The 22,227-nt window shown below is 54.4% G+C and overlaps 1 protein-coding gene across 6 annotated transcripts in view; it reads right to left on the bottom strand.

Annotated features, from left to right (window-relative positions):
* Positions 1–22,227, bottom strand: part of LOC116950729 (solute carrier family 12 member 1) — a 135,807-nt gene that overhangs the window by 72,208 nt on the left and 41,372 nt on the right. For all 6 annotated transcript variants that reach the window (XM_076072996.1, XM_032968742.2, XM_076072995.1 and 3 more), the window contains 2 exons: positions 15,729–15,860; positions 7,857–7,932 (listed from right to left, as the gene is read on the bottom strand). In XM_076072996.1, the coding sequence (XP_075929111.1) occupies positions 7,857–7,932; positions 15,729–15,860 (208 nt within the window). The remainder of the gene's footprint in view (positions 1–7,856; positions 7,933–15,728; positions 15,861–22,227) is intronic.

The raw sequence follows: 22,227 nt of genomic DNA on the forward strand, positions 1-22,227 counted from the left end.
GCCTGGTACACAGCAAGAAGTTCGTGGGTTCGAGCTCAACCCTGATGCCGGTATATTTGGAGTTTGCGTGTCTCTCTCCCCGTAGTTGCGTGGCTATTTCTCCAGGTCCTCCGGTTTTTCCCTCCGCATTTAGAAAACATGCATTTAGAGTATTTGTCTGCTATAATAAGCCAATGTATTAAGCTATCTTTTTGATAGCTGGGTCGCTTCTGAAAAAGATCTACATAAGCTCATTGGCCTTACCTGGTAAAATAAAATCATTAAAAGAATTGGCCAAATATCTCAACGTAATAGGGACCAACCCCCCCCCCCCATAGAAAAAACCTGGCCTCGAGACTCTCCATGACTCTCTTCCCGAGTAAATAATTGGTATCAGCGCTGCCGTGTCATCGTTACAGGCGGATTTTGTTTTCTTCACCCCGTTCCTTCTCTGCACTTTCTCTCCCTCCATGCCTCTTGCCACCACCCCCGCCGCGGCTACCCCAGTACTTTCAGGGTCTGCTGATCACGGACCCCCGGCGCAACACAATGTCATCCCACGCGCGCGCGCGCTCGCGCGCACGCACGCACGCAGCAAACCGCACGAAGACAAAGAATCCCCACCCCCCGCCGGGTCGTCTTGGATCACCGGGATTCGAAGCGCAGCGTGCTAATCACTGTGCCACCGTTCCCCGCAAGGCGCACGGGGGCGCGGCGCATGTTCACTTTCTAAACAAATGGCCGCCGTCTGTTAGCAATCAAACACGGGGGTCAATTATGATTACGGCTGTTAGCTGCATCATTAGCTCAAGTAATGGTCACAATTGCATCGCGATTGAAATTCATTTAAAGGGCGACGCTTAGTAGTTGACCCCGGTGTCGGTGTTGCATAGAGAACCATAGACTTACATCGAGACCCATGAACTCACGATACACTTACATGAACCATAGACTTGCATAGAGAACAATCGACTTGCGTAGAGACCCATAAACTCACGATATACTTACACGAACCATAGACTTATACGGAGACCCATAGACATGAGCCTTCTTATAAACCCGCACGCACTTGCGATTAGCACGGCTGTCCACGTAACAGTGGGAAAGAAGTTCAACAAGCGTACGCACATAAACTGAGTGTTCCCGCTATTGCACGGGCTCGATTGCTCAGCTGGTCTCAGCCTGGTGGATGATGACAACCGCAACCACAAACCCTCAACGTGGAGATTGCATTTTCGTTCTGCGCTTTCAAATTTGGGTAAAATTCCAGCGTCGGTCGGTTTGACTTGCCACGTCAACTCTGGGACGTCAACTCTCCACGCCAGAGAGCGGGTGGGGAAGCAGCTGCCGCTCGGCCCGCTCTGTGCAAAGGAAACCGAACACGTTGGTCGATAACACCGCGGCCTTAGAAGGAAAAAATTGTTAAAACGAGCCACGGAGGCCGTTTTAGGCAATGGTCTTTTTTTTCTTCACAGCCAATAAGGAGAGACAGAGAGATCAAGAATAGTTGGGAACAGAATCCCATTTTTAGAAAATATTTTTCTGATGGCCAGTCGCTATATAAGAATAGGAAGTTACACACAATTGAGCAGCTCACAAACCCTAAAATAATTAAAAAGCATTCCAACTGAATACACCCAATTTTTATAACGTATGTATATGTTTAATTGAATAACATTGCTCGCACATAAAATGTTGCTGGCACACGTCCCTTCCATGTGGATTATAGGCCACTGGAGGGGACCTCGGAGGTAGCTCTACGACAGCCGCTTCCCCCCACGAGGCCGTTCTCAAACACGAAGGGGTTGCCACTGCTCTGCAACCGATCTGAACGGATTCGCAACTCATTCTGGACGTGACGCCACGCGCCGCTAAGCGCGCACACACACACGCACACACACACGCACACACACGCACACACACGCACACACGCACACACACGCACACACACGCACACGCACACACACACACACGCACACACACACGCGCACACACACACGCACACACACGCACACACGCACACGCACACACGAGGGGCAAGTGGCCGGGAAAGCTCCTGGGGTGGTGGTCGACGACGATGCCACTGCCAGTAAAACACTGCCACGCGGTGACGTCTTATTAACAGGAACGTTTACCGCGGCGGACGAGATAATTCACCGCCGACCATCCCAACGTCAATCCCAAGACGAATTACGCCGCTCGCTCGCTCACGCGGGCGTCTCGACGGGAGAGCTGCCCGCCACCAAATTTCCCGACGTCCGAACGCGCACGGTGGGTGGTGGGTGGTGGGTGGAGGTGGGGAGGAGGGACCTCCCGCGCAATCGTTTCCGCCCCGGTTAATAAGGTCACTGCGCGTGTGTCATCGCTTCGCCCTCCCCAATGCGGCGGTGCCGGTGTGGTCAGGTGGTGACGTCGACGCCGAGAACAAAGGGGAGGGGAGGGGGGGGGCAGCGGATTTGACGTCGGCCCCTCCTCCTGTCGACTCCACATCCCCATCGTGTCCTGGGGCCAAGTGCGGATCTCCCCCCTCGCGGGGGGTGCTGGGGGGATACGCAACGCAGTCACAAACACACAGATCCGCCGGCCCGCCCGCCCGCCTGTTCAGTCACCGCAGACTGGCAGGGTGCGCATTGTTCAGTGGGTAGCGCCAATGAAGGCCGTCATGGCCTGCGAGGGGGTGGTGAGGTTAGGACCACGCCCGGCCGCCTTTGTCTCACCAGTGGCGATGTTTACACACCGCACCAGGTGCTCATTTCAGGCTGAGTCGACCTAGGGGAGGCCCAGGACCGGTTGAGATAATCATCACTGGTGTTGGCCGTGAGCGGGAATCGAACCCGGGTCACCGGGCTCATAGCGCAGTGCGCTAACCGCGACACGACCGCTCCCCACACACACACACACGCTCTCATCCCAGCCACGGCCGTGAAGAAGCCCCCGCTTTCCCCGCCATCACCATCACCACACCGCCCCCGTGCTCTATCCCCTGGGATGGCCGAGTGCCGCATTTCGCTGAAGGCCACTGCCAGCGGGCTGGGGGTGGGGAGTGGTGGGCGGGCGGTCCGTGCAGCCTTAACGCTTTCCCCCCGCGACAAGAATTAGCAAAAATTTATCGGCGGCCCCGCGGCTTCGCACCACGTCCTATAAATCGAGCGCCAATGTTTCTACTCCAAAATAATCCTCACCATTGTCCGAGCGGAGGGACTCATTTCACCGCCGACACCGGACACACGCGTCTTGGTACGACGCGTGGAACGCAGCCACTCGCGTCGCACCCAGCACCTCTCGCGGGCCGCAATTGGACACTTCTGCCGCACGCTCGCCGGATCACGGCGGGGGGGAGGGGGGGACTTGCAAACCTTTCAGAACCCTCGTGAGGCCGGGGGACGTGATCAGGAGGTGGCGGTGCGGCGAGTAGGTTCGTCACCAATCTGTGCGGGCGTTTCGAGCATGATCTCCAGCAGCTTCTCGTGCGTGCCGGGTTATTAATCCGGGCACTCTTCGCTCACGCCGCTTTCCTCCCACACGGCAAGGACGCAGCAAGCAAAACAAAAAAACCCCAAACCCCGCTCGCCAATTAAAAAACAAACTAACCGGATCAAACTTCCCCAATGTAGCAGGGTCCTCCCGAGAAGCAGCCTTCAGGCCCCGCGAGCCTCCTCCCGAGATTCTCGTCGCCGCCCACCAGATTTTCACCGACTCCCGGCACCCGCGCTCGTCGGCAGGGGAGATTCAGACACCGGCGCCGGCCGCACGTGCCGAGTCCACCATCACGGGTGAAGGGGTTAAACCCGGCAGGTCGCGGGGAAGGAAGCGCGGAGTGCAAAGGCGCCGTCTCATTCGAGCCCCCATTCATAATTAATGCGCAAAGCCTCAACGAGCCCCCCGCCCCCGCCGTCCTTCCCCGACCCCGTCTTGGGGGGGGGGCGCGGGGAGGGCGCAGCATCAAGCGGGGGCGGCGCCGGCTCTACGCGCAGATCCCTTACACGTGGAGAGAAACGTACCCCCCCCCCCCCCATTAATTGCCGCCCAAATAATAGAGGGAGAGAGAGAGGAGTAATAACAGCAAAACACAAGAGCGCTGTTATTCGGAGCTCGGCTTGCGCGCTCGCCGGTGATTGAGAGGCGAGAACAGCGAGGGCCCTTGTGTCGTGCCAGCACAAGCCCCCATCCGCATAATGCCCCAAAACCCCCCCCCGCCCCCCTTCCTCCACCACCCCGCCCCCACCGCCCTCCCTCCCAGCGATGTTTACTCCTTTCTCCAATTACCAGCGAACGCCATGTGCGTGCGTGTGTGTAAGAAAATCCAATTTTGTACCGGTGTCTCTGTCAAATTGCTTTAATTGTGAGGTTTTAATCAACTGTGTATGTGTACGCCATCGCCTAATGGTTTTCTGAAACACGCTTGTTTGTTTGTCCGTCATTCCGCTTGGAACTCGGCAGCCAAAAAGTCACGTGGGGTTGAGCAATGCGACCAAAAATGTGAAAATGTTTGTGTTTAACGGAGAGAACGAAAAGTCCGGCGAACACGGCCAAATCACCCCCCCCCCCGCCACCGCCGGCCAGTAGCGGAGCAACAGACATCGCGGGACTACAAGCGAGTGCATAATGGTGCGCGTTTGGATAAGGCGTAGACAGAGAGCGGGGGACTGCACACCGTTCACCATCCGTCCGTCGTGGCAAACGGGCGGCAACCGTGGCACACGGCAAGAGCAACGAGGCGGCTCCAAAAAGTCACCGCGCAACGCCAACGCGCGAACGTCATGCGTTAAGGCCTCCCCCAAAAGCCATCGCGCCCATCTCTCCGTGGCCCTTGCAATGCAACGATCCACCTTAGGTCCTGCACTTGTAGACGCGGATCGAAAAATCGCTCCGCGTCTACAGGTGCACACCCACCGCCGCTTGGGAACGCTCCGTCCCTCGGCTGCCACCATCCCCGGCACAGCAGCGGTGTCCTGCCGAAGCCCGCTTACTCCCCACACCTCTGTGCTTCTGTGCCCGTGGGTGCACGCATGCACGCGCACGCACACAGACGGTGGAGCAGCGGACTGCGATGTGAACGCGTCGACCGGAGTTCGATACCCGCTCACGAGCAAATCACAGCGGGGAATATCTGAACCGGTCGTGGGCCAACCCCTAGGTTGACTCCACCTCAAATGAGTACCTGGTGCGGTGTGTAAACATCGGCACTGGGGAGACACAGGCAGCCAGACGTGCTGTTGTCCACCCATCCCCTTGAGTACCGAAACTGCCGTCGCCAATTGTGCTCACCCCAATAGTCTGTGCACGCTACACAGGGGGATCTTTGTCTTTCGGTATATATAATATACGCAAGTGCTATATTCAAGTACATTTGATTCTGGCCATTTGTTTTTATATATATTTTAGTTCACGAAGCACTTATAACAGGAGTGTTGTTGTGCGAGTGCGCATTTTGCCAAGCGCGCGATGCTTCTCGAGTTAATTGCGCCCACTAACAAGCGCACCCCGTGTTCGGATGCGAGCGAGCGAGCGTGCATGCGTGCCGATGACGTACCGCACTCGTAGTGTGTGTAAATCGCCACGGGCAAACTAGCGTGAAGGCGATTGTCGGGCGGCCTAGGCATGGCTCACGCACGTCACTGCGCACGCACTCACGCACCGATGCGTGTGTGCGTGCGTACATAAGCTTGCTTTTTTTTGTTTACATAGTAGATGGGCGCAGACCCATCAGGCCCAAAGCGTCACGCGGCCAGCCACAAACTGCACTTTTAAAGAGCTTGGGGGGGGGGGAGAAAAAGACGATGGAGGGAGGGAATTCCCAAGTGGAGCAGAGCGAAGGAAGAGGCGGATGGAGAAGTGAGGTGACCTGCAGTGCGGCGAGTGTGTGGGCGAGTTAGTGAGCGGAACCAGTGGGTGAGCGAGTGCGTCGTTGTGACCTGCAGCCGATCCAGGTATCCCGTCTCCCCCCCGCCCGCCCGTACGGCGCGTTCATTTCTCGGCGCAACTGCCAAGCCGGGGCTAATGTCGCAGAATTAACGAACTATTTGTCCACCACTGGCGTTGTTGAATGTGTGCTCTCTCAGATATGACGCAGTGCTCAGGGCTCGGAGGTCGCGAGCTCAGGGCCTTGCACACAAACCGCGCGCCAGATAAACCCCACTGCCGCACACTCTATTTGTTTACAAAGCGCTGGATGTCAACACAAAAAAACTCCGTTCAACTACCGAAGGCGGATAAACGAAAAATACATTTTTAGGTTTTTTTTTACTTTCTTTCTCACTCCCTCTTTCTCACCACAGCTCGCTCCAGTCGAGGCTCAAAAGCGGAGCGACCCACGGAGCAGTGCGCTCTGCGAAAAGTCCGGCGCTAAATGAAACTGGCTCCACGCGGCCCGGCACGTTCTGTCTACACAGCCGCCCCGCCAAGCCAGTGTCCGGGGCGGTGCACGTTCTCCACAAAGTGGCACCAACGTTCTACGGCCAGCGGCGATGGCCAGATGCCGTCGCAGAAGAGGGCTCGTGTACTTCGAGGTTTTAACCACATTATAAACTAAACAATTTTTTATTTTACCAGGTAAGGCCCACTGAGCTATATAGCTCTTTTGCAGAAGCAACCTGGCCACAAATAATAGCTCAGAGACGCGGCTTATCACGTGGAAATTTATAGCAACCAAATACTCCAAGCGCACGTTTCTAAATGCGAAGGGAAAAACTAGAGGGACCCGGAGAAAAATCCCCGCGACAACGGGGAGAGAGAGATGCAAACTCCAAATATACAGCAGGCGTCAAGGGTCGGGATTGAACCCACGACCTCCTGCACACCAAGCGAGGTAGTTAACATCTCGCCACCACGGGCCCAGGTTGAAAACCATCAACTCGAGCGTGATAGTGAGGACCCAAGACATTCGGGGTAATTGTAACCTGCACCAGGTCTTCCCACGGGGGGCGACGGGGGCTTACACGCGATGCATGTGGGGCGACGAGGATTACGGGACAACTCGCGCTGCAACTGCGCGGGCGAATGCCACCCAACGGAGCGCGCCGCCGTGAACAGTCACCCCTTACGAGTCGTTCTCAGCGGCACGACTAAAGTTCATTCCGTATATCCACTGATGTCCTTGACTGGAAGTAAACACGCGACATCTCCCCTTGCTATTTTTACGCGGCAGAAGAAGAAGACGACAACTAGGGGGTGTATCAATTCACATCGATTTGTCGAGCTCGCGATACGCGCAAATTGTGTGCGTGTTAAATTGTAACTTTCAATTCGAACGCACGCGCACACGTGTGGTGGAGGTTTTCCTTCGGCAACTGTGAAGCATTCATGATTAATTTTGGTACTACCAACACGTGTGCGGGAGCAGGTGGTGCAGTGGTTTGAGACACTGCATCGTGAACCCGACGATCAGAGCCCAATATCTCAAAATGGTCCTGGCTCCACTCCCATCCGCAGGACCGCACCGACCGGCGTGGTGAAGTATGTTCAAACAACCGTGACCGACACAGCATGGAAGAGGCATTCATCGAGCAGTGGATTGACAGAACGGCTGTAAATTAATTACCGCCTTCAACTTAAAAGCCGCGACATTCACCCCAAAGCAAGAACGAATCATTGATTCTTGAATCGAAACGCGACTCGGCACCACGGCGCTTCATCCACCTCCTGGTGGACAAGTCGTTTCACCCGCCAATTTACAGCTGGGGGTTATAAAAACGCTCACCTCCGGCGAGCCACGGGCCACACCTGCACGCTCCCACAGGTCGCTCGGACGCTCGGCGGCCCAGCGTCGCAACCTCCAAGGCGGCGTCGCGCGACCTCGACAGGTTTAAAACAAACGCCAAGAACAGAGGAGACACGCACACGAACGACGCAAAACGACGGAGGGGGTAGAAACGTACCTATGCCGGCCTGCCCGACGATCCACGACAAGCGGATGAAGAGCATCACGCCCCAGATGTTGAGCATGCATCGTACCTGTCAGACGCACACGGCACACAAAACATCCCTCTGTTAGACAGACTGCTGGAATGTCAGTAGCGTCGGCAAGCACCTATTTCGCCAGCAGAGGTCACTGCCCTGCCCCCCCCAGCACCGGTGCCGATGTACACAACTTGGACAACCTAACAGAAGCCCCCACACGTGTTTGATATTTACACTCACGCTGCCACTGCAAAGACAAAGATCCCCCGTATAGCCTCTACAGACTTTTGAGGCAAGTGCGGTTAGTGAGCACCTACGAAGGCCGGCACGACACATGGAGGGGTGGGGGCAGCACCACGCCCGGTGCCTTTTGTCTCCCAAGTGGCGACGGGTAGTTGGCCATGAACGGGAATCGAACTCGGGTTGCCGGGTTCATAGCGCAGCGCGCCGACCGCAGCGCTGACCGCTATGCTCCACACACCCCACCCCGGTGTGCGACCTGTACGGCCGCGGCCAGAGGCCCCCCGTCCGACCCCGTGGTGGCGCCCCCCCCCACCCCCACCCCGTGTCCGTGTTGGTGGGCGGCGCTCTATAAAAAAGGTCGACTTGTGAAAACCATTACTTTCACGGCTGCACTGGGGGACGTGACCTTTCGGAAAATTCGGCATCGCGCCAAATTGTACCTGTCGGGGGCATCGGAGGCAGCCACCCATGGCGCATGCGGGCACACTTGCTTCTTTCACAAAAACAAACACAAGTAATATATTTTTCCCGAATTTCACCCCGATTGTGCGATTGGAACGATGCCGTGACAAGAAACACCCCTGAGCATCTCTCGCGTAGAGACATTTTGCACCGTACGTAGCCAACCGTGCTAATCTTCCAGTAACCTTTCTCCAGCACAGAGTGATGCAATGCTAGCTGCAGAGCTCCGACCATAACGTGGAACGCCGGTGAAAAAAATTGGAATTAAAAATGGCAGCGCGGAAATATACAATTCAGACAATTCAATGCTACACCAACAGTGTGCTTAGGACGACCCCAATGAGTCATGCGATGGATCGGATCCAGACTCCTCCCTCTGTCCCCCCCACCACCCTCACCACACCACCATCTCCAGGAAGCGGTGGTGGCGGCCAACCGTGCCGCTGTTATCTCGTCGTCGTCGCGCTGGTGACACTGAACCTGGGGGCAGGGAACCGTCAAACCAAGAGCAGGCGGCGATGTCTCAAGACCGGGGTTGCTACTGTCTGGGCTCGAGTTTGGCGTAGATTCCAGCCATAACGAGCAGGAGAGAGGGGGGGGGTGTATTTACAAACACCCACGGAAACTTTCACCTGCACGGTTCGGCCGGTTTTGGGTTTGGTTTGACAAGGCTAAGCAAAATTGCTTTAACCCCGATTTTTCGTGTTGCTTTCATGTCATTCTTGTTCCGTCTCCGAGGTTATCGTCCCTCTCTTGGGCGCATCTCCGTCCGCTGGCCGCCACGCCATTGTCAACGCACTGCACACGTGACCAGAGAGCGACTCAATCTGCCGCGCCACCGCCTCTCGTAAATCGTCGGCCAGGGCCCAAAGTCTCTCCCCGCACCCTTAACGAGCACGGAGCCCTGTTCCGTCACCGGCTGACCCTCCTCGGTCAGTGCTGGAAATTTTCCGTTTCCATGGCAGGGAGAGCCGCGTTCTGTGGACAAACAGCGTCGACCTCCAGGTCCAGTGTTGTGACCACAGGTTGATGAGATAGAGTTGACCCCGTCTGTCATTTGGCCTCGCGTCCCACGATTAGTACTGCAGCTTTCTCTACCAGCTGACCTTTAGCCGATCCGCTATTTTCCATTGCTCTTCAGATACACGGACAAACGCTCAAGATTTCGGGATGGGGAAATTCCACCACTGCCTCAGGACTGTAAACGGGAACTTGGGCACCACCTCAATACTAATTTGATGAGGAAATCACTTTGACCTCAGATAGAGAAGGATCTGTTTATTATCACTGCCTGTTCAAATTCCTCTCCCCGGTCTAAAACATTCCTTCATGGCCTTGCCCCACCATATCCTGCCACTCGTGTGTCCCTCCTGTGTCCCTTGTGTGTCCCTCGTGTGTCCCTCGTGTGTCCCTCCTGTGTCCCTCGTGTGTCCCTCGTGTGTCCCTCTTGTGCCCCTCTTGTGTCCCTTCTCGCCCTCCACGTTCTCAGTCTTTGTCGTTTCTCCCGTTCGTCCTCCTCCTGCTGCTGCTCAACCAAACTTATGCCCTTCCTCTTCTCTCGCCCCCCCCTTCACTGGAACAAACTTCCCCTCCGCGTTAAGCGGCCACCTTTGCTCACGCAAGTTTCCGCTCCTCCCTCGCTCACCCCACTACCCCTTATAAATACTACGACCGTTCCTGCTCGCTCTTCACAATCCCTCTCCATGGCTCGCACTCATTCCCCTTCCATCCAATCCATTCGCCATTATTTGCTCTCGTACATTTAGCCTTTACTTTATGCACGCATCACAGGTTCGCCCAATCACTTCATCTCATCTATTTATTCACCTCATCTTCAACACTGCATTCATACTTACCTTTGTGATTTCTCTGTAACACGCCTTCGCCAAGACGCGATATAAATGACGTTAATACGAGATTGTAGTCAAGGCAACTTGAAATTTCACCCTCTGCGTCGTCACGCGGAGAGAGTCTTGGATTAAAAGTCAGGACGCATGAGGCCAAGGCTAGGGAGACTTTTAGATGGAGGCCAATTGAAGCTGGATCCTCGCGATTGAGGGCGTATTATGGCCGGTGCCCTCCAGGCCAGGAACAATGCCCGTGGTTGTTTGGAAAACAAAATGTAAAAAAAACGGCCAGGTTATATATTTTTCTAAACACATAAGGTTGTAGTACGTGCTCCTTCGGCGACTTCGATGAATGGGGTCGTTTAAAAACAAAGGGATCCAAAATCCACTAGAGTGGGCGAACGTGACATTTGCGCACGGATGCATGAAATGCCTCTTCAGCAGAGCTGTCAAGTCCATTAACGGCGACTGGGGCTCTTCCGTGAGAGCGCAGATTCCAGTGCGGGAGGGACAAACCCAGCCAGAGCACCGCTACTACTCCAGGAAAAAAAGATAAAAATGTTAGGAGGTCACTTGACAGAGCACGACGAGGCCTGGCGTCTATGCCCATCTCGTTTTCGCGAGGGTTTACAGCAGCAGCAACAGCAAACTCTTCCAGTAAAGCTTTGATAAGGGGCACGAAGAGGATGACCAGTTTCTGGGCAATTAGTGCTCCCCTCACCAAGACGCACCGTGACCAGCAGTGGTGAAGTACGGACAAACAACACCCGTGCCCGACACTGCGGTTGGGTGGTCATCATCCAGCAGTGTATCGAGACATGGGCTGTAAAATCATCATGTGACCCCCGTGAAAATTAACAAACTACGTTCCCCGCTTCACTTACACGACCGACAGCTCCTACACCGCGGTTCTGGATCTACCAGCAGTCGCGTTGGTTAAAGGGTGAAGGAGCAAGGGTGGGGGCTACGAGCCACCGGGTACGACCAGGACGCCTTCTGGGTTTGACCAAATCGCCACGCACGACACGCGGGAGGGCCCAGTCTGGAGGGTCAACCCTCGTCGTCGAGGTGGAAGACAGCAAATTGGCGGCCAAAAGGTACGGAACGCGTCCGAGAGGATGCCGACCGGAGAGATGGCGTGAGGAAAATCGGCTCGTGGGCGGGCGCTAGGCGGCTCGGCGAGGCCTTCATCCGGCAGTGGAGTGATCCGAGCGCAGCCGATGAAGACGACCATCCACATCACAACAACACCCTAATGTCCTCTTGTCAGTTGAATGCCCCCAGCCATTGTGCGACGGGATCATGGAAAATCCGTTATAAAATCCTCTACGTTAAAACAATTCCCCCGAGCGAGCGGCAACGCGAATCACGTACGTGCCAATCCGAGCCGGGAGCCGCACGATGCGCCGCAAACGGCCGCCCCCCCCCCCCCGACCCCCGATCCCCCGCTGGAGCGTGGGCCCAGCCCCCCGCCATCGGCGAGCCGGTTTCTATGCGTACGGCGGCGGCGATGTTATTTTGAAATCGAAGTACAGTGGATTTCTCCCTCGAGTGTTAACCCCTACATGCATGAACCACCTTCGCTCCGGTTAATTGGCAACACCTGCACAGCATAAATGCAGCCTTAGCAGGGCAGGGCTGCCGCTGCGGATTGCCGAGGCGAACCGTTCTCCCGCCAGGCAGCGGCGTAGGTAGCGTGGCTGGCGATGGGCCCCAGGCTCAAGAAAATTAAATGCTTCGGGGGAGGGGGTGGGGGCCCTCAATGCGATTGCCCCCCCCCCCCCTCTCTAGACCACCGTGCTGCCTCGCTGCCCCTGCGCTCCCCTCCGACCCCGCAGGGCTCCGGTGCGGTTGCGCCGCCTGCATACTCGGCAGCTGTATGTCGTTTGTAGAACTTCTTTTGCGCCGTACGAAGCCGACCGTGCTGAAATCGGAGGTACCGAGCCGCTACTCAAACGGTCACCAACCCTCCACCCCCCTTGCTCGCCGCACGCCAGAGGAGGCCGACGACAACGACGGCGGACGCTTGGAGGTGTCACCGTTCGTCTGCCCAGAGCGCAGCTCAAAAACGCACGGCGACCTTCTGCGCGACGCTCTCCCACCATCGTTCTCCCGTCGTCGAGGCAGCCGCCGCGGCGGTGCGGGAAGACTCTTCGGATTTCCCGCAACGTTCAAAAGTCGCCGGTTTTTGATCGGGTTGAGTAAGTCGCGCAAACCACTCAAGGACGATGCATTTACACGGAAGCGCTCCATTCTTCTGGTCTCGCGAGCTCTTCCGCTTCTTCCAATGATGTTTCCCGATTTTTTGCAGCAACGGCAAAATGTGGTATCAACTAAGATTTTATTACGACGTTTCTTGCGTTTTATTACATGGAGTTGATTGGACTTGAACATGACTGATCAAGATCGGCCTATTTGAAGGTGGCCCGTGAAGGACACTGCTGGAGAGTTGGAGGCAGTCGCTCTGCAGCAACAACAGAGGGTAGAGGAGCGACACTCACAACGATGAGCGGAGCACCAGGTGGCTAAAGTACAGAGGTGGCACAGTGGGGAGCACAGTTAGTGCATCAGCCAGTCATCTCAGTAGGCCAACCCATGGCACCTTGGTCTGTCCCGTGACCTCCTGCTGGCAGGCCTTCGGCACTTCACGCGGCCTCAAAGTGCACCTAGCATGGCACAAGCGCCGTGGTGACGTCAACCGCCACTTAGTGGTGTACAGCGGTTGTCGTTGTGGTGCGCGCATCACCAGTGGGTGCCCACTGCCAAAAATCGCTCCGCGAGCAGTCACCTAATCTGCTCTCGAGTGCAGCGCTAATGTGCACTTGGCTCGCCAAAACCACCGCCCCGGAGAAGTTCACACGGAGCTATTATTTTTCTTCCAAAAACCAAAACAAACCACCACATACTGTGTTCCTCTACGGTGGGCCATCGATGCCAACCGAGTCGAGTTGGACCTCAGGTGCAACAATATTTGACGTCTTTTACAAAACACGTGCTCGCGTTCCACCGCTGCTCATGGAGTTGTGCCCCTCCTGAAATCCTTCCATCCATTTATAAATGGACCCCACGTGGTTGGATGTTGCCCCATTGGTGGAATGATCTTCTTCTTTGTACGACTCGCGTAGATGGAGACGAGCTGCTACAATTTTACAACGAGGTGGCTGGGACGAATAATTGCATCAGGAGTGGCGTTTCACTGTGATGTGAATCAGGGGAATTGAGTTGTTAAATATTCCAATGTTGATTTGAAGCTTTCGTGACTGCAGGAATCCATACTTTGTTTTTTTTTCGGTAAAGTCACGTAGGTAGAAAATAAAATAAATCACGACGTTTTTTAAAACAGTCTGCCTCAGCAGCAGGCCTTGCTTTCCCACCTGATGATGGACGCTTGTGTTGTGCCCGAAAAGTAGCGATTTATTCTATTTTATACCTACGTGACTTTACAGAAAGAACCAAAGAGTATTCCATGGTATGCTCGGGGTTACCACAGTCACACGCTGGAGAGTTTTTAATTGTCCATGCCACAGCCAGTAAGAGACATCTACCATGGTTTGTGTGGATGCGGTTAAGGGTTGGGTACTATGGTTGGCAGCACTGGACTTGCAATCCTGAGGTCGCCAATTCCGGAGCATGTATGTATGTTGAACTTCTTTTGCACCGTACGTTGCTAACCGTGCTAATCGGAGGTGTGGGGAAAGGACAAACTCAACACAAAGTGGCAGTTGAAACGATGGAGAAAGTTTCTTAAAATCACCCCCACCGCCGTCTCTGTCCACCCCGCGGACACATTTATATGTATGCGATAAAGCCAAAAAAAAACCCTGCATTATGGTATAAATGGGTTCGACCCACAGTTAATAGATATGGAGGTCCGTCATGTGTGGGGCACTTCCACCTCTTCTGAGACGTCTGCCCAGCGTGAAGAAGAAGTAGGCCAAAATTATCCTTAAGAGGGGGCTCCTCTTGGACTCCTCCTAATGGGGGGGGGGGGGGTGTCCTTCCACCAGCAGTGGCACGAGCAATTACAGAGCGTCGCCTTCACCTTAGCCACTTGGCTAACGCGACGGGTCGACTCTGCGAGAGATTTTGTGCGCGGTTGTGCCGCACAAGAGTTAACGTGGAGTGGCCAGGCGGGCGGGATTTTGGTGGGGTTGGGGAATAGCACGTCGTAGCAATGATGGATAGCGCCTTCCAATTTGAGAGTGCCGGCAATCTGCTGCGGGTTTTACAATTCCCCTAAGCCATGGCGAGGAGCCCGGAAGACACTGCCACTGCCGCCAAGTGATCATGTAACTAAACTAAAGCATCAACTGTTTTTTTTAATTTTGCCAGGTAAGGCCCACTGAGCTACACAGCTCTTGTTTGGAAGCGACCTGGCCACAAATGATAGCTCAACGAAGTGGCTTATCACGTGGACATTTATAGCAGCCAAATACTCGAAACGCACGTTTTTCTAAATGTGGAGGGAAAAACCTGGAGAAGAGTCCACGCGATCACGAGTACAGAGAGACACGCAAACTCCAAATTTCCAGCAGGCGTCAAGGGTAGGGATCAAACTCACGATCTCCTGCATACCTAGCGAGGTAGTTAACATCTTGCCATCGTAACAGTCTATGTACACGGCAACGATGATTCACCGTCCCCCTGAAATTGGAGCTTGAACTGTGACTCAAGAGGGATGTGCAGCTGATAGCATGGTTGGCGAGTGAGCTCATGGGTCTGTGGGTGATTCACTGGTTGGGCAGGTGGGTGATTATATGGGTGGTTGGTTGGGTCGACTGGATGGGTAGGTGATTAGGTGGGTGGGGGGGAAGGATGGTTCAGTATATGAGAGGGTAAATGGTTGACTGGGTGGGTGGATGGATGAGCAAGTGTACAGGTGGTGGGTGGATTGCTTGAGTAGGTGGATGGGCGAGTTGACGGGTGGGTGGTCGATTGGGTGCATGAGTGGGTGGGTTGTGGGTGTGGTTGACCGTGAGAGTGGGGAAAGAAGGTGGGTGGGTGATTAAGTAATGGATGGGTGGGTGAGGCTAGGAGAGTAGGTGAGTAAGTAGGTGGGTCAGTGGGTGAGTACATGGATAGTTGAGTAGGAGGGAAGTTTACTGAATAGGCAGTGAAGTGCAAGGGGCGAGCAGGTAGGCGAGCGAGCTGGCGCATAGGGCGGCCAGTGGCTTGGATTTATCTGAGCGAGTGGGTTCAGGTTGGCCCTGGCATTGTCGAGAGCCCGGCGAGCCAGCGGCGCGTGTGTATTTTTTGGTGGATCGTCAGCGTGCCGTGCGGAAGCTGTCATTGACGCACCAGCACCCCCTTGATCCAGCCGAACTTGACGACGCCGCCCTGGTCACCCGTCTGCAGCAGGGTGGCGCTCCCTGCGGAGGCGCCTTCTCCGTTCACCAGCCCGTCCATGTCTCCCATGCCGTCCCCTTGCTCCTGGCCACGGTTGGGGCGAGACAGTGATCCCGCGTGAGTGGGGAGATGGTGCATAACAGCTCAAAACCGCTTCTCTCGCGGTAAAAATAATAATGCATGCAATATATTTCCCGAACAAAATCGTTAAGACTCTCACACGTGGCCCTGTGCCTCCCAAAATCAAAAACGCATTCCTAAAATGAGTAAATATAAAAAGCACAATAATAATGCCCGCAATTTACATCGGAAGAAAGCCTCTCTTTAGTCCCAATTCTCTCCCAGGAGGGTGCTGGTACAGTGAGAGGGACAGTGAGAGTTTGGCTTCACGTGGGGGGGGGGGGGTGGGGGGGGAACCGTAGAACCCGAAGACAGTCCCCCAACGCAAACAAGGAGATGCTCGGCAAATTTCATTCGACGCCCCCACGCCCAAAACCGCTGGGCGCAAGCACTGTGGGTCACCTGTACACTTACTCAGCTTCTGAGAATCTGACAATTCGGGTGACCTTAGGGGCCAGGGGGTCGGCAACCAATATGACAAGAGGCGGCATTTTTTTTTTCGAATTTGGTAACAACAACAACAACAACAAAACTGGCAATATTTTAATAAGCCGCAACGCACTGTGTGGTTAATTTCGAGACGGTGGCTCCTTAAAAATAAAGAACGCCACGGAGCAGTTCTTTAAAAGAGCCAGCATGCGGTTCCGGAGACGCAGGTTTTCCGGAAGTTTCTGGTCGTGCGAGCAAAGCAACATTTCGCCGATTTCCTTTCTCGCGAAACGTTCATTTGCCTACAAATGTCTCAACGACCATTTTCCCCATTTCGTTCCCCCACAACACGTGGACACAAATAAACAAAAAACACGTGTGTCAAAGCACGCTACTTTATGGTCACGTTATCGATTTTTTTCGGATGTGTTGTTACACGAGTGCAGTTCCGCTATTTTGCAATCGCATCCAAGACCGTTTAAATTGGGAGAGTAAATCGTCAGTGCAATTACGGAATGGCTTTTTTGGCTTGGGCTTAGCGCGTTGACTAATTTAGGACTGCGATCCAGATATAAATGTCCCCCCGTCTTGGAGGCAGAACGTTCGTAAAACACCGCAGTGTCATCGGACGCACCTCGGACTAACGGGGTGGTGCCAATGGAGAAAGCAATGTTTGGGTGCGTGTGTCGAACCGCAGGCTTTTTTTTTTTTATAAATCTACTAACGCTTTCAAAAAAGTTACATCCCGTACGTATCATCTGGAAAACTTTAACAAAACAACCTCTTCACCGTGAGGTCGCAGAAATTTTGCGGAGCTGCCTTCGTTGAGAACGCACACTGCCCTGTTGCTGCCGGCTTCCCCTTGCGACGATAACGTCCCACATTTTGTACAGCGCCTTCGGATCAAGCTCCATTTAGAGCAGTGGTTTTTTAGCCTTGACTGCAGCTTGCACCCCCCCACCCTCCCTTTGGTTCTCAAAAAGGGCATCCTCGCACCCCCAGGTGAAGACCCACTGGTTTAGAGAATCTTGCAGTTTGCATTCTACGACACATCGCAACGGCGGCGATGCCACCGTAGTCTAGAACTCCCTTCCCTCCCCTGCCAACCATGCTGTCGACTCCCTGCCCATGTTCATGTCCAGGCTTGAAGACCTTCCTCTTCTCTCCACGGCCGAGGACCTTCCGACCGCCTCTCTCCACAACGAATGCCCCCAACAGTTTCTGCGGCCGTATTTACACGCCGCTAGAGAGAGAAACCCACACCAAGTATCAGTAGGTTACTCTCCACGGGATTTTTGCTGTCTGTTTCCGCGCAACGCCGTAGTGGCCGCGGCAGTAGAATGAGGGCATGGGGTGGAGAGTAATTACCGCTCCTTACCGACGGCTTCCCAGGAAACGTGGGAATTTGGGCCAACCTAGGGCCAATTGTGAGGCCAACATTGGACCAATGGTTCTGCCCACGTGTCAACGTTGGCCTGACGTCGGCACGTTTTCTGGGTTAGCCCTCTCCGCGGCTCGTCCCGCTCGCTGCCTCGCGGCTGCACCTCAGTGCTAAAATTCCGCAGAAAAAAACTGGAAATGTAATAACACAGGTCCTGTCCCTCCTGACCAGGAATAAATGTACGGAATGTCTCGCCCTTGCTTGGAAGAGCACAGGCATGGGAGTCTGCAGCAAACAGCAGCACAAATGCCATTCTTCGTGACCCGACGCAGTGCGGTCCCAGTAAACACGGAACGTTGGCCCAACGTTGGCCCAAAGGTCACAAGGACATGGCGACGTTGGCCCAAAGGCCACAAGGACATGGCAACGTTGGCCCAAAGGTCACAAGGACATGGCAACGTTGGCCCAAAGTTCACAAGGACATGGCAACGTTGGCCCAAAGGTCACAAGGACATGGCAACGGCCTAACAGTTCCAAGAACATGCCAACATGACCGACGTTGCATCGTTACCGAGTTTGTTCCGAGTTCAATCTGCTCCGTTGAATTACATATTTCGCCATTTCGCGTCGCATGCGCTGAACGCATTCCATGTGACGTAAAGAAAGAACAATGTTTGCATTTTAACCATTTTAAGAAGCCCAGATCCGGTTCAGATCAAATTGCCGCTGATGTTGGTCGTGGCCGGGAATCGAACTCGGGTTGCTCAGAGTTTGTAGTGCAGTGCTAATCACTAGGCCACCAATCCACCCACTCATAGATCACACACGTGCACAAACACTCACAAATATATCCATCTTAATTTGGAGTTGGCCAAATATCCCATCATAGGACAACAGAGCTTGGACAATTGTTGCCACTGGCTCTGGCCGTCTTCCCTCCGATGCTACCCTCGCTGTGTGATGTAATTAGCATGAACTGCAGTGTGCAAAAATAAAACATTACGACTCGTAATTATTGGTTTGTGGGTCAGATCATGCAAGTAAAAAGTGTGTAGTACTTTATGACTAGCACAGGCAATTCATAAAGTTGTCACGTGATGATCGTGTCAATTTATTACTGCTTCAGAAGCACCACTGGTGTTGTTGCTGGAGAGCGATCCGCACCACGTTTAACAACTGGGTACGATGTTTCGCTGGTCGCTACAACCAGCATCAGCGGGCAGTTATGGTTACGAGAGCCTGTGTGTTATATACCAGACTCATTGCAAACAAATTGCTACACTTTACACCAAACGGTACGTGTTTATGTGTATGTAGAACTTTTAAATCGCACCATACCATTCATAGCCGACCGTGCTAAATCGTAGGTGCTTTAGCAATCACCGGGCTCGTGCGGTGCACAGCAGCTTAGTTCACACTTCAACGGTGACACCTGGCGAGAAGGTGGAACGACGCGCCAGGGCGGCACGACAGGGCAGCTGGCACGCAACGCGAGCGTGGGGGAGCCTGGTCGTCGGAGAGTATCCGATAGCTGGGCCCGGCTCAGGTTATCAGTTCGGCTCATGACAGCAGCTACACATAGACACGCTTGGCAACGACGACAATAACGACACCAAATGGGGGGTACCCGGGGTGCACGCTGCTCACGACGCAGCAGCAGGAGCAAACGTTACACGGTGACGTCACCCAAACTCGGTTCGACGCGCCCAAATCCCACAACGCCGATGCTCCGTGTTTTCCCGAGAACGTGCGACCGCTTAACTCGCCAGGTTAGGGTGGCGAAGATTTGCAATCGTGAATAGGAGCGGAATTTACCTTTCGCGTCCGCCACACCTCGCACGGTGGTTCGATTTAGCACCCGTGTGTTTCTGCTCTGAGAGAATCGTCGACTAATTTGAACCGCCTCTCTTTTGTATTCTCTTCACGTCGTGCATTCGCCCAGGAAAGCCTCGCTGACGCGCGAATCTCGCGAATCTCGCGAATCTCGCGAGTCTCGCGACCACTTCTCGGGAATGTCCGTGTTGGCGGTAGCGGGCGAGAAATGCTGTGCACAATCCCAAAAGAGTAAAACCTGCAGCGTAATTTTTCTATGAGGAAGGCCTTCCTATGCATGCGTGGCCCGGTATCCAACTCGAGTCGCCGTTCTCATCGCGCGGCACGCCAATCACTAGGTCACCACTGCACCCTCAGCATTAGCAGAGCGTTACACACCGTGATCGTGCGTTATTTGCTTATAAACTTCATTATTACGCAGACGGCTCGCCACAAGAATGGAGAGCTGCCTTGCCAGTGAGGCGGTGCCAGGTGGCTCGGAGTTCCCGAGAGCGGAGCCGGCGCCGCTGAGATGCCAGGTTCCAATCCGGGTTCCAGCTGCTGCCTGCGATTACACCAGGTTTCTCAAGAGCTAACGGTCACGAATGACCGCACACGAAAAAAAATTTGAACAGATCAAAAATCTAATTTTATTCTGCACTTACATTTTGCCAAATAAACTTTCAGTTCTGATAATTAAAATTATTTGTTTGACTGCCACCTGCCCCCACCACACTTCCCTCATACTGCGTGGACCTGAGGTCACTCTGAAGGAAGGGAACTCGGGAAGTAGTTCCGCGTTATCCTCTTTCGTGGGCCGTTCTCTAAAACAAAAAGGCGGTGGTGGGGGGGGGGGGGTCACACTCTCGGCGTGCGAAAGTTCCCAATTCATTCTTAATGCTCGCGCCGCGGCAGGGGGGAGGGGAAAAGACGTGGAAAAATAGAGAACCGAAACTAACGGACAAATCGCGAGTCGTCGTTACGCGCACCCCTGGCGAAAGAAAACAGCGGCGACGGGAACCTGAGAAAGGAGGTACCACCGCCCCACCGCCACGTGGCTTTGTGCGGTTATGAACACGAGCCCTATCCGTTGCGTGCAACGCAAACACGGTCAGCGACAGCGTGCACGTCTCAATAAACATTTACAGTAGCGCCGCCGCAGACACACGCCCTGGCGAGTGGAAACCGTTTCTGCCACTGCCACCGCCGCCGCCGCCGCCGCCACTGCCGTTGTTGTTATCTGCCAGTGGCGCCAGGTTGGCCGGGTGCTCCGAGGGCCTTCACTCGCTCTCGACCTCATCCACGCCGGCCCGGCCTGGGCGGCGTTAATAAAGGTCACCGTCATCATCGTTGTCAACATCACTCGTCGTCACCGTCATCGTCATCATCATCACCATCACCGTCACCGTCATCGGTCATCATCACGACCCGTGTGTCATCATCGTCACCATCAATGTCATCACGGTCATGATCACTGTCACTATCACTGTCGTCAGTCATCGCCATCGCCGTGACTCAACATCACCAATGTCATCCTCACCGTCACCATCAATGTCATCACTGTCATCATCGTTATCATCATCATAGTCATTATCGCTGCCATTATCTACACTGTCATCAGGGACTACAATGGTGCAGTTCTAACAAATTAGACAATAACCTCGGGTCAATATAAAAATAAATTACCCTAAAGGTCCAGACGGGCATCAGTGTGTCGGTAATCATCTGGAGTTTTAGAGAATTTGCCTCGTCGACCGAATGAGTTGACGGTTTGAGGCACGCACGAACATGAGCACACCATCGCCATAATCCCAGCGAGGGTGCGAGAGTCGGTATTGTTCGATCGCGACCCCCCCCCCCCCCCCGACTCTGCCCGTATTTCGTGAGAGCAATTCTCCGCGAGCCAGCGAGCCAGGAAGGTGGAGACAGGACATCTCTACTATCTGCAACAGTCCTAAAAATCATTTGACGCACTGTGCCCCGGTACCGCAAGCCCCTTCGGGATTACACTAACATACGCTTCAGACGCCTAGAAATCGTGGGGCCGCACATTGCTAAAAGAATGGGTTGGTGCTGTTACAGCGCCAGAATTAGGTAGCTTTGCCCCTGGGACACAGACCCATCAGCCCCCCCTCCCCCCACTTAGCTATCTTCTCCCCTCCCCTTACCACACACAAACAACAACAGCCGCCACTCGCCACTAAGCGGTGGCGGCGACGTCACGACAGCACTCGCGCCAGGCAAATCACGCTTCGGGGGTTGTGGGGTTCGTGCTCTCCCCATCGCATGTGCGACACCGGCGAGGGGCTCCTCTCCGCCGGCACGGAGGTCGCGACCCCCGGCACTTCAAAAGGGGGCGGCACGGGACCTACGGTGGAGGATAAGATCTGCCAAAAAAATATCGGCCGCGCACACTTTCCAGTGGCTCTGCTGCTGCCACACGGCGTTACGTAAACACGACCAGCTGGTTAGACAACGCGAAAGCCACCCCTCGCTTTTACCGATGACGGTGAGCTATTTGCTGAGCCTTTGGAGAAAGCCGTCGGCTCAGCATTTTTTTTTCCTACCCCCCGCCAACCCCTATAGTTTAATTCCAGTTGCGCAATTGTCATCGCGTTACGGCATAAATGCATACCTCAGTGGGCTTTTGACTCATAGGATGGCGATGTTAATTTGCCCATTAATTATCAATCCGCTTGTCCTGGTGAG

The sequence above is a fragment of the Petromyzon marinus genome, chromosome 40, assembly GCF_048934315.1.
Source record: "Petromyzon marinus isolate PM22_M1 ecotype Great Lakes invasive population chromosome 40, UKy_Petmar_22M1.pri1.0, whole genome shotgun sequence".
NCBI classification, from domain to species: Eukaryota; Metazoa; Chordata; class Hyperoartia; order Petromyzontiformes; family Petromyzontidae; genus Petromyzon; species Petromyzon marinus.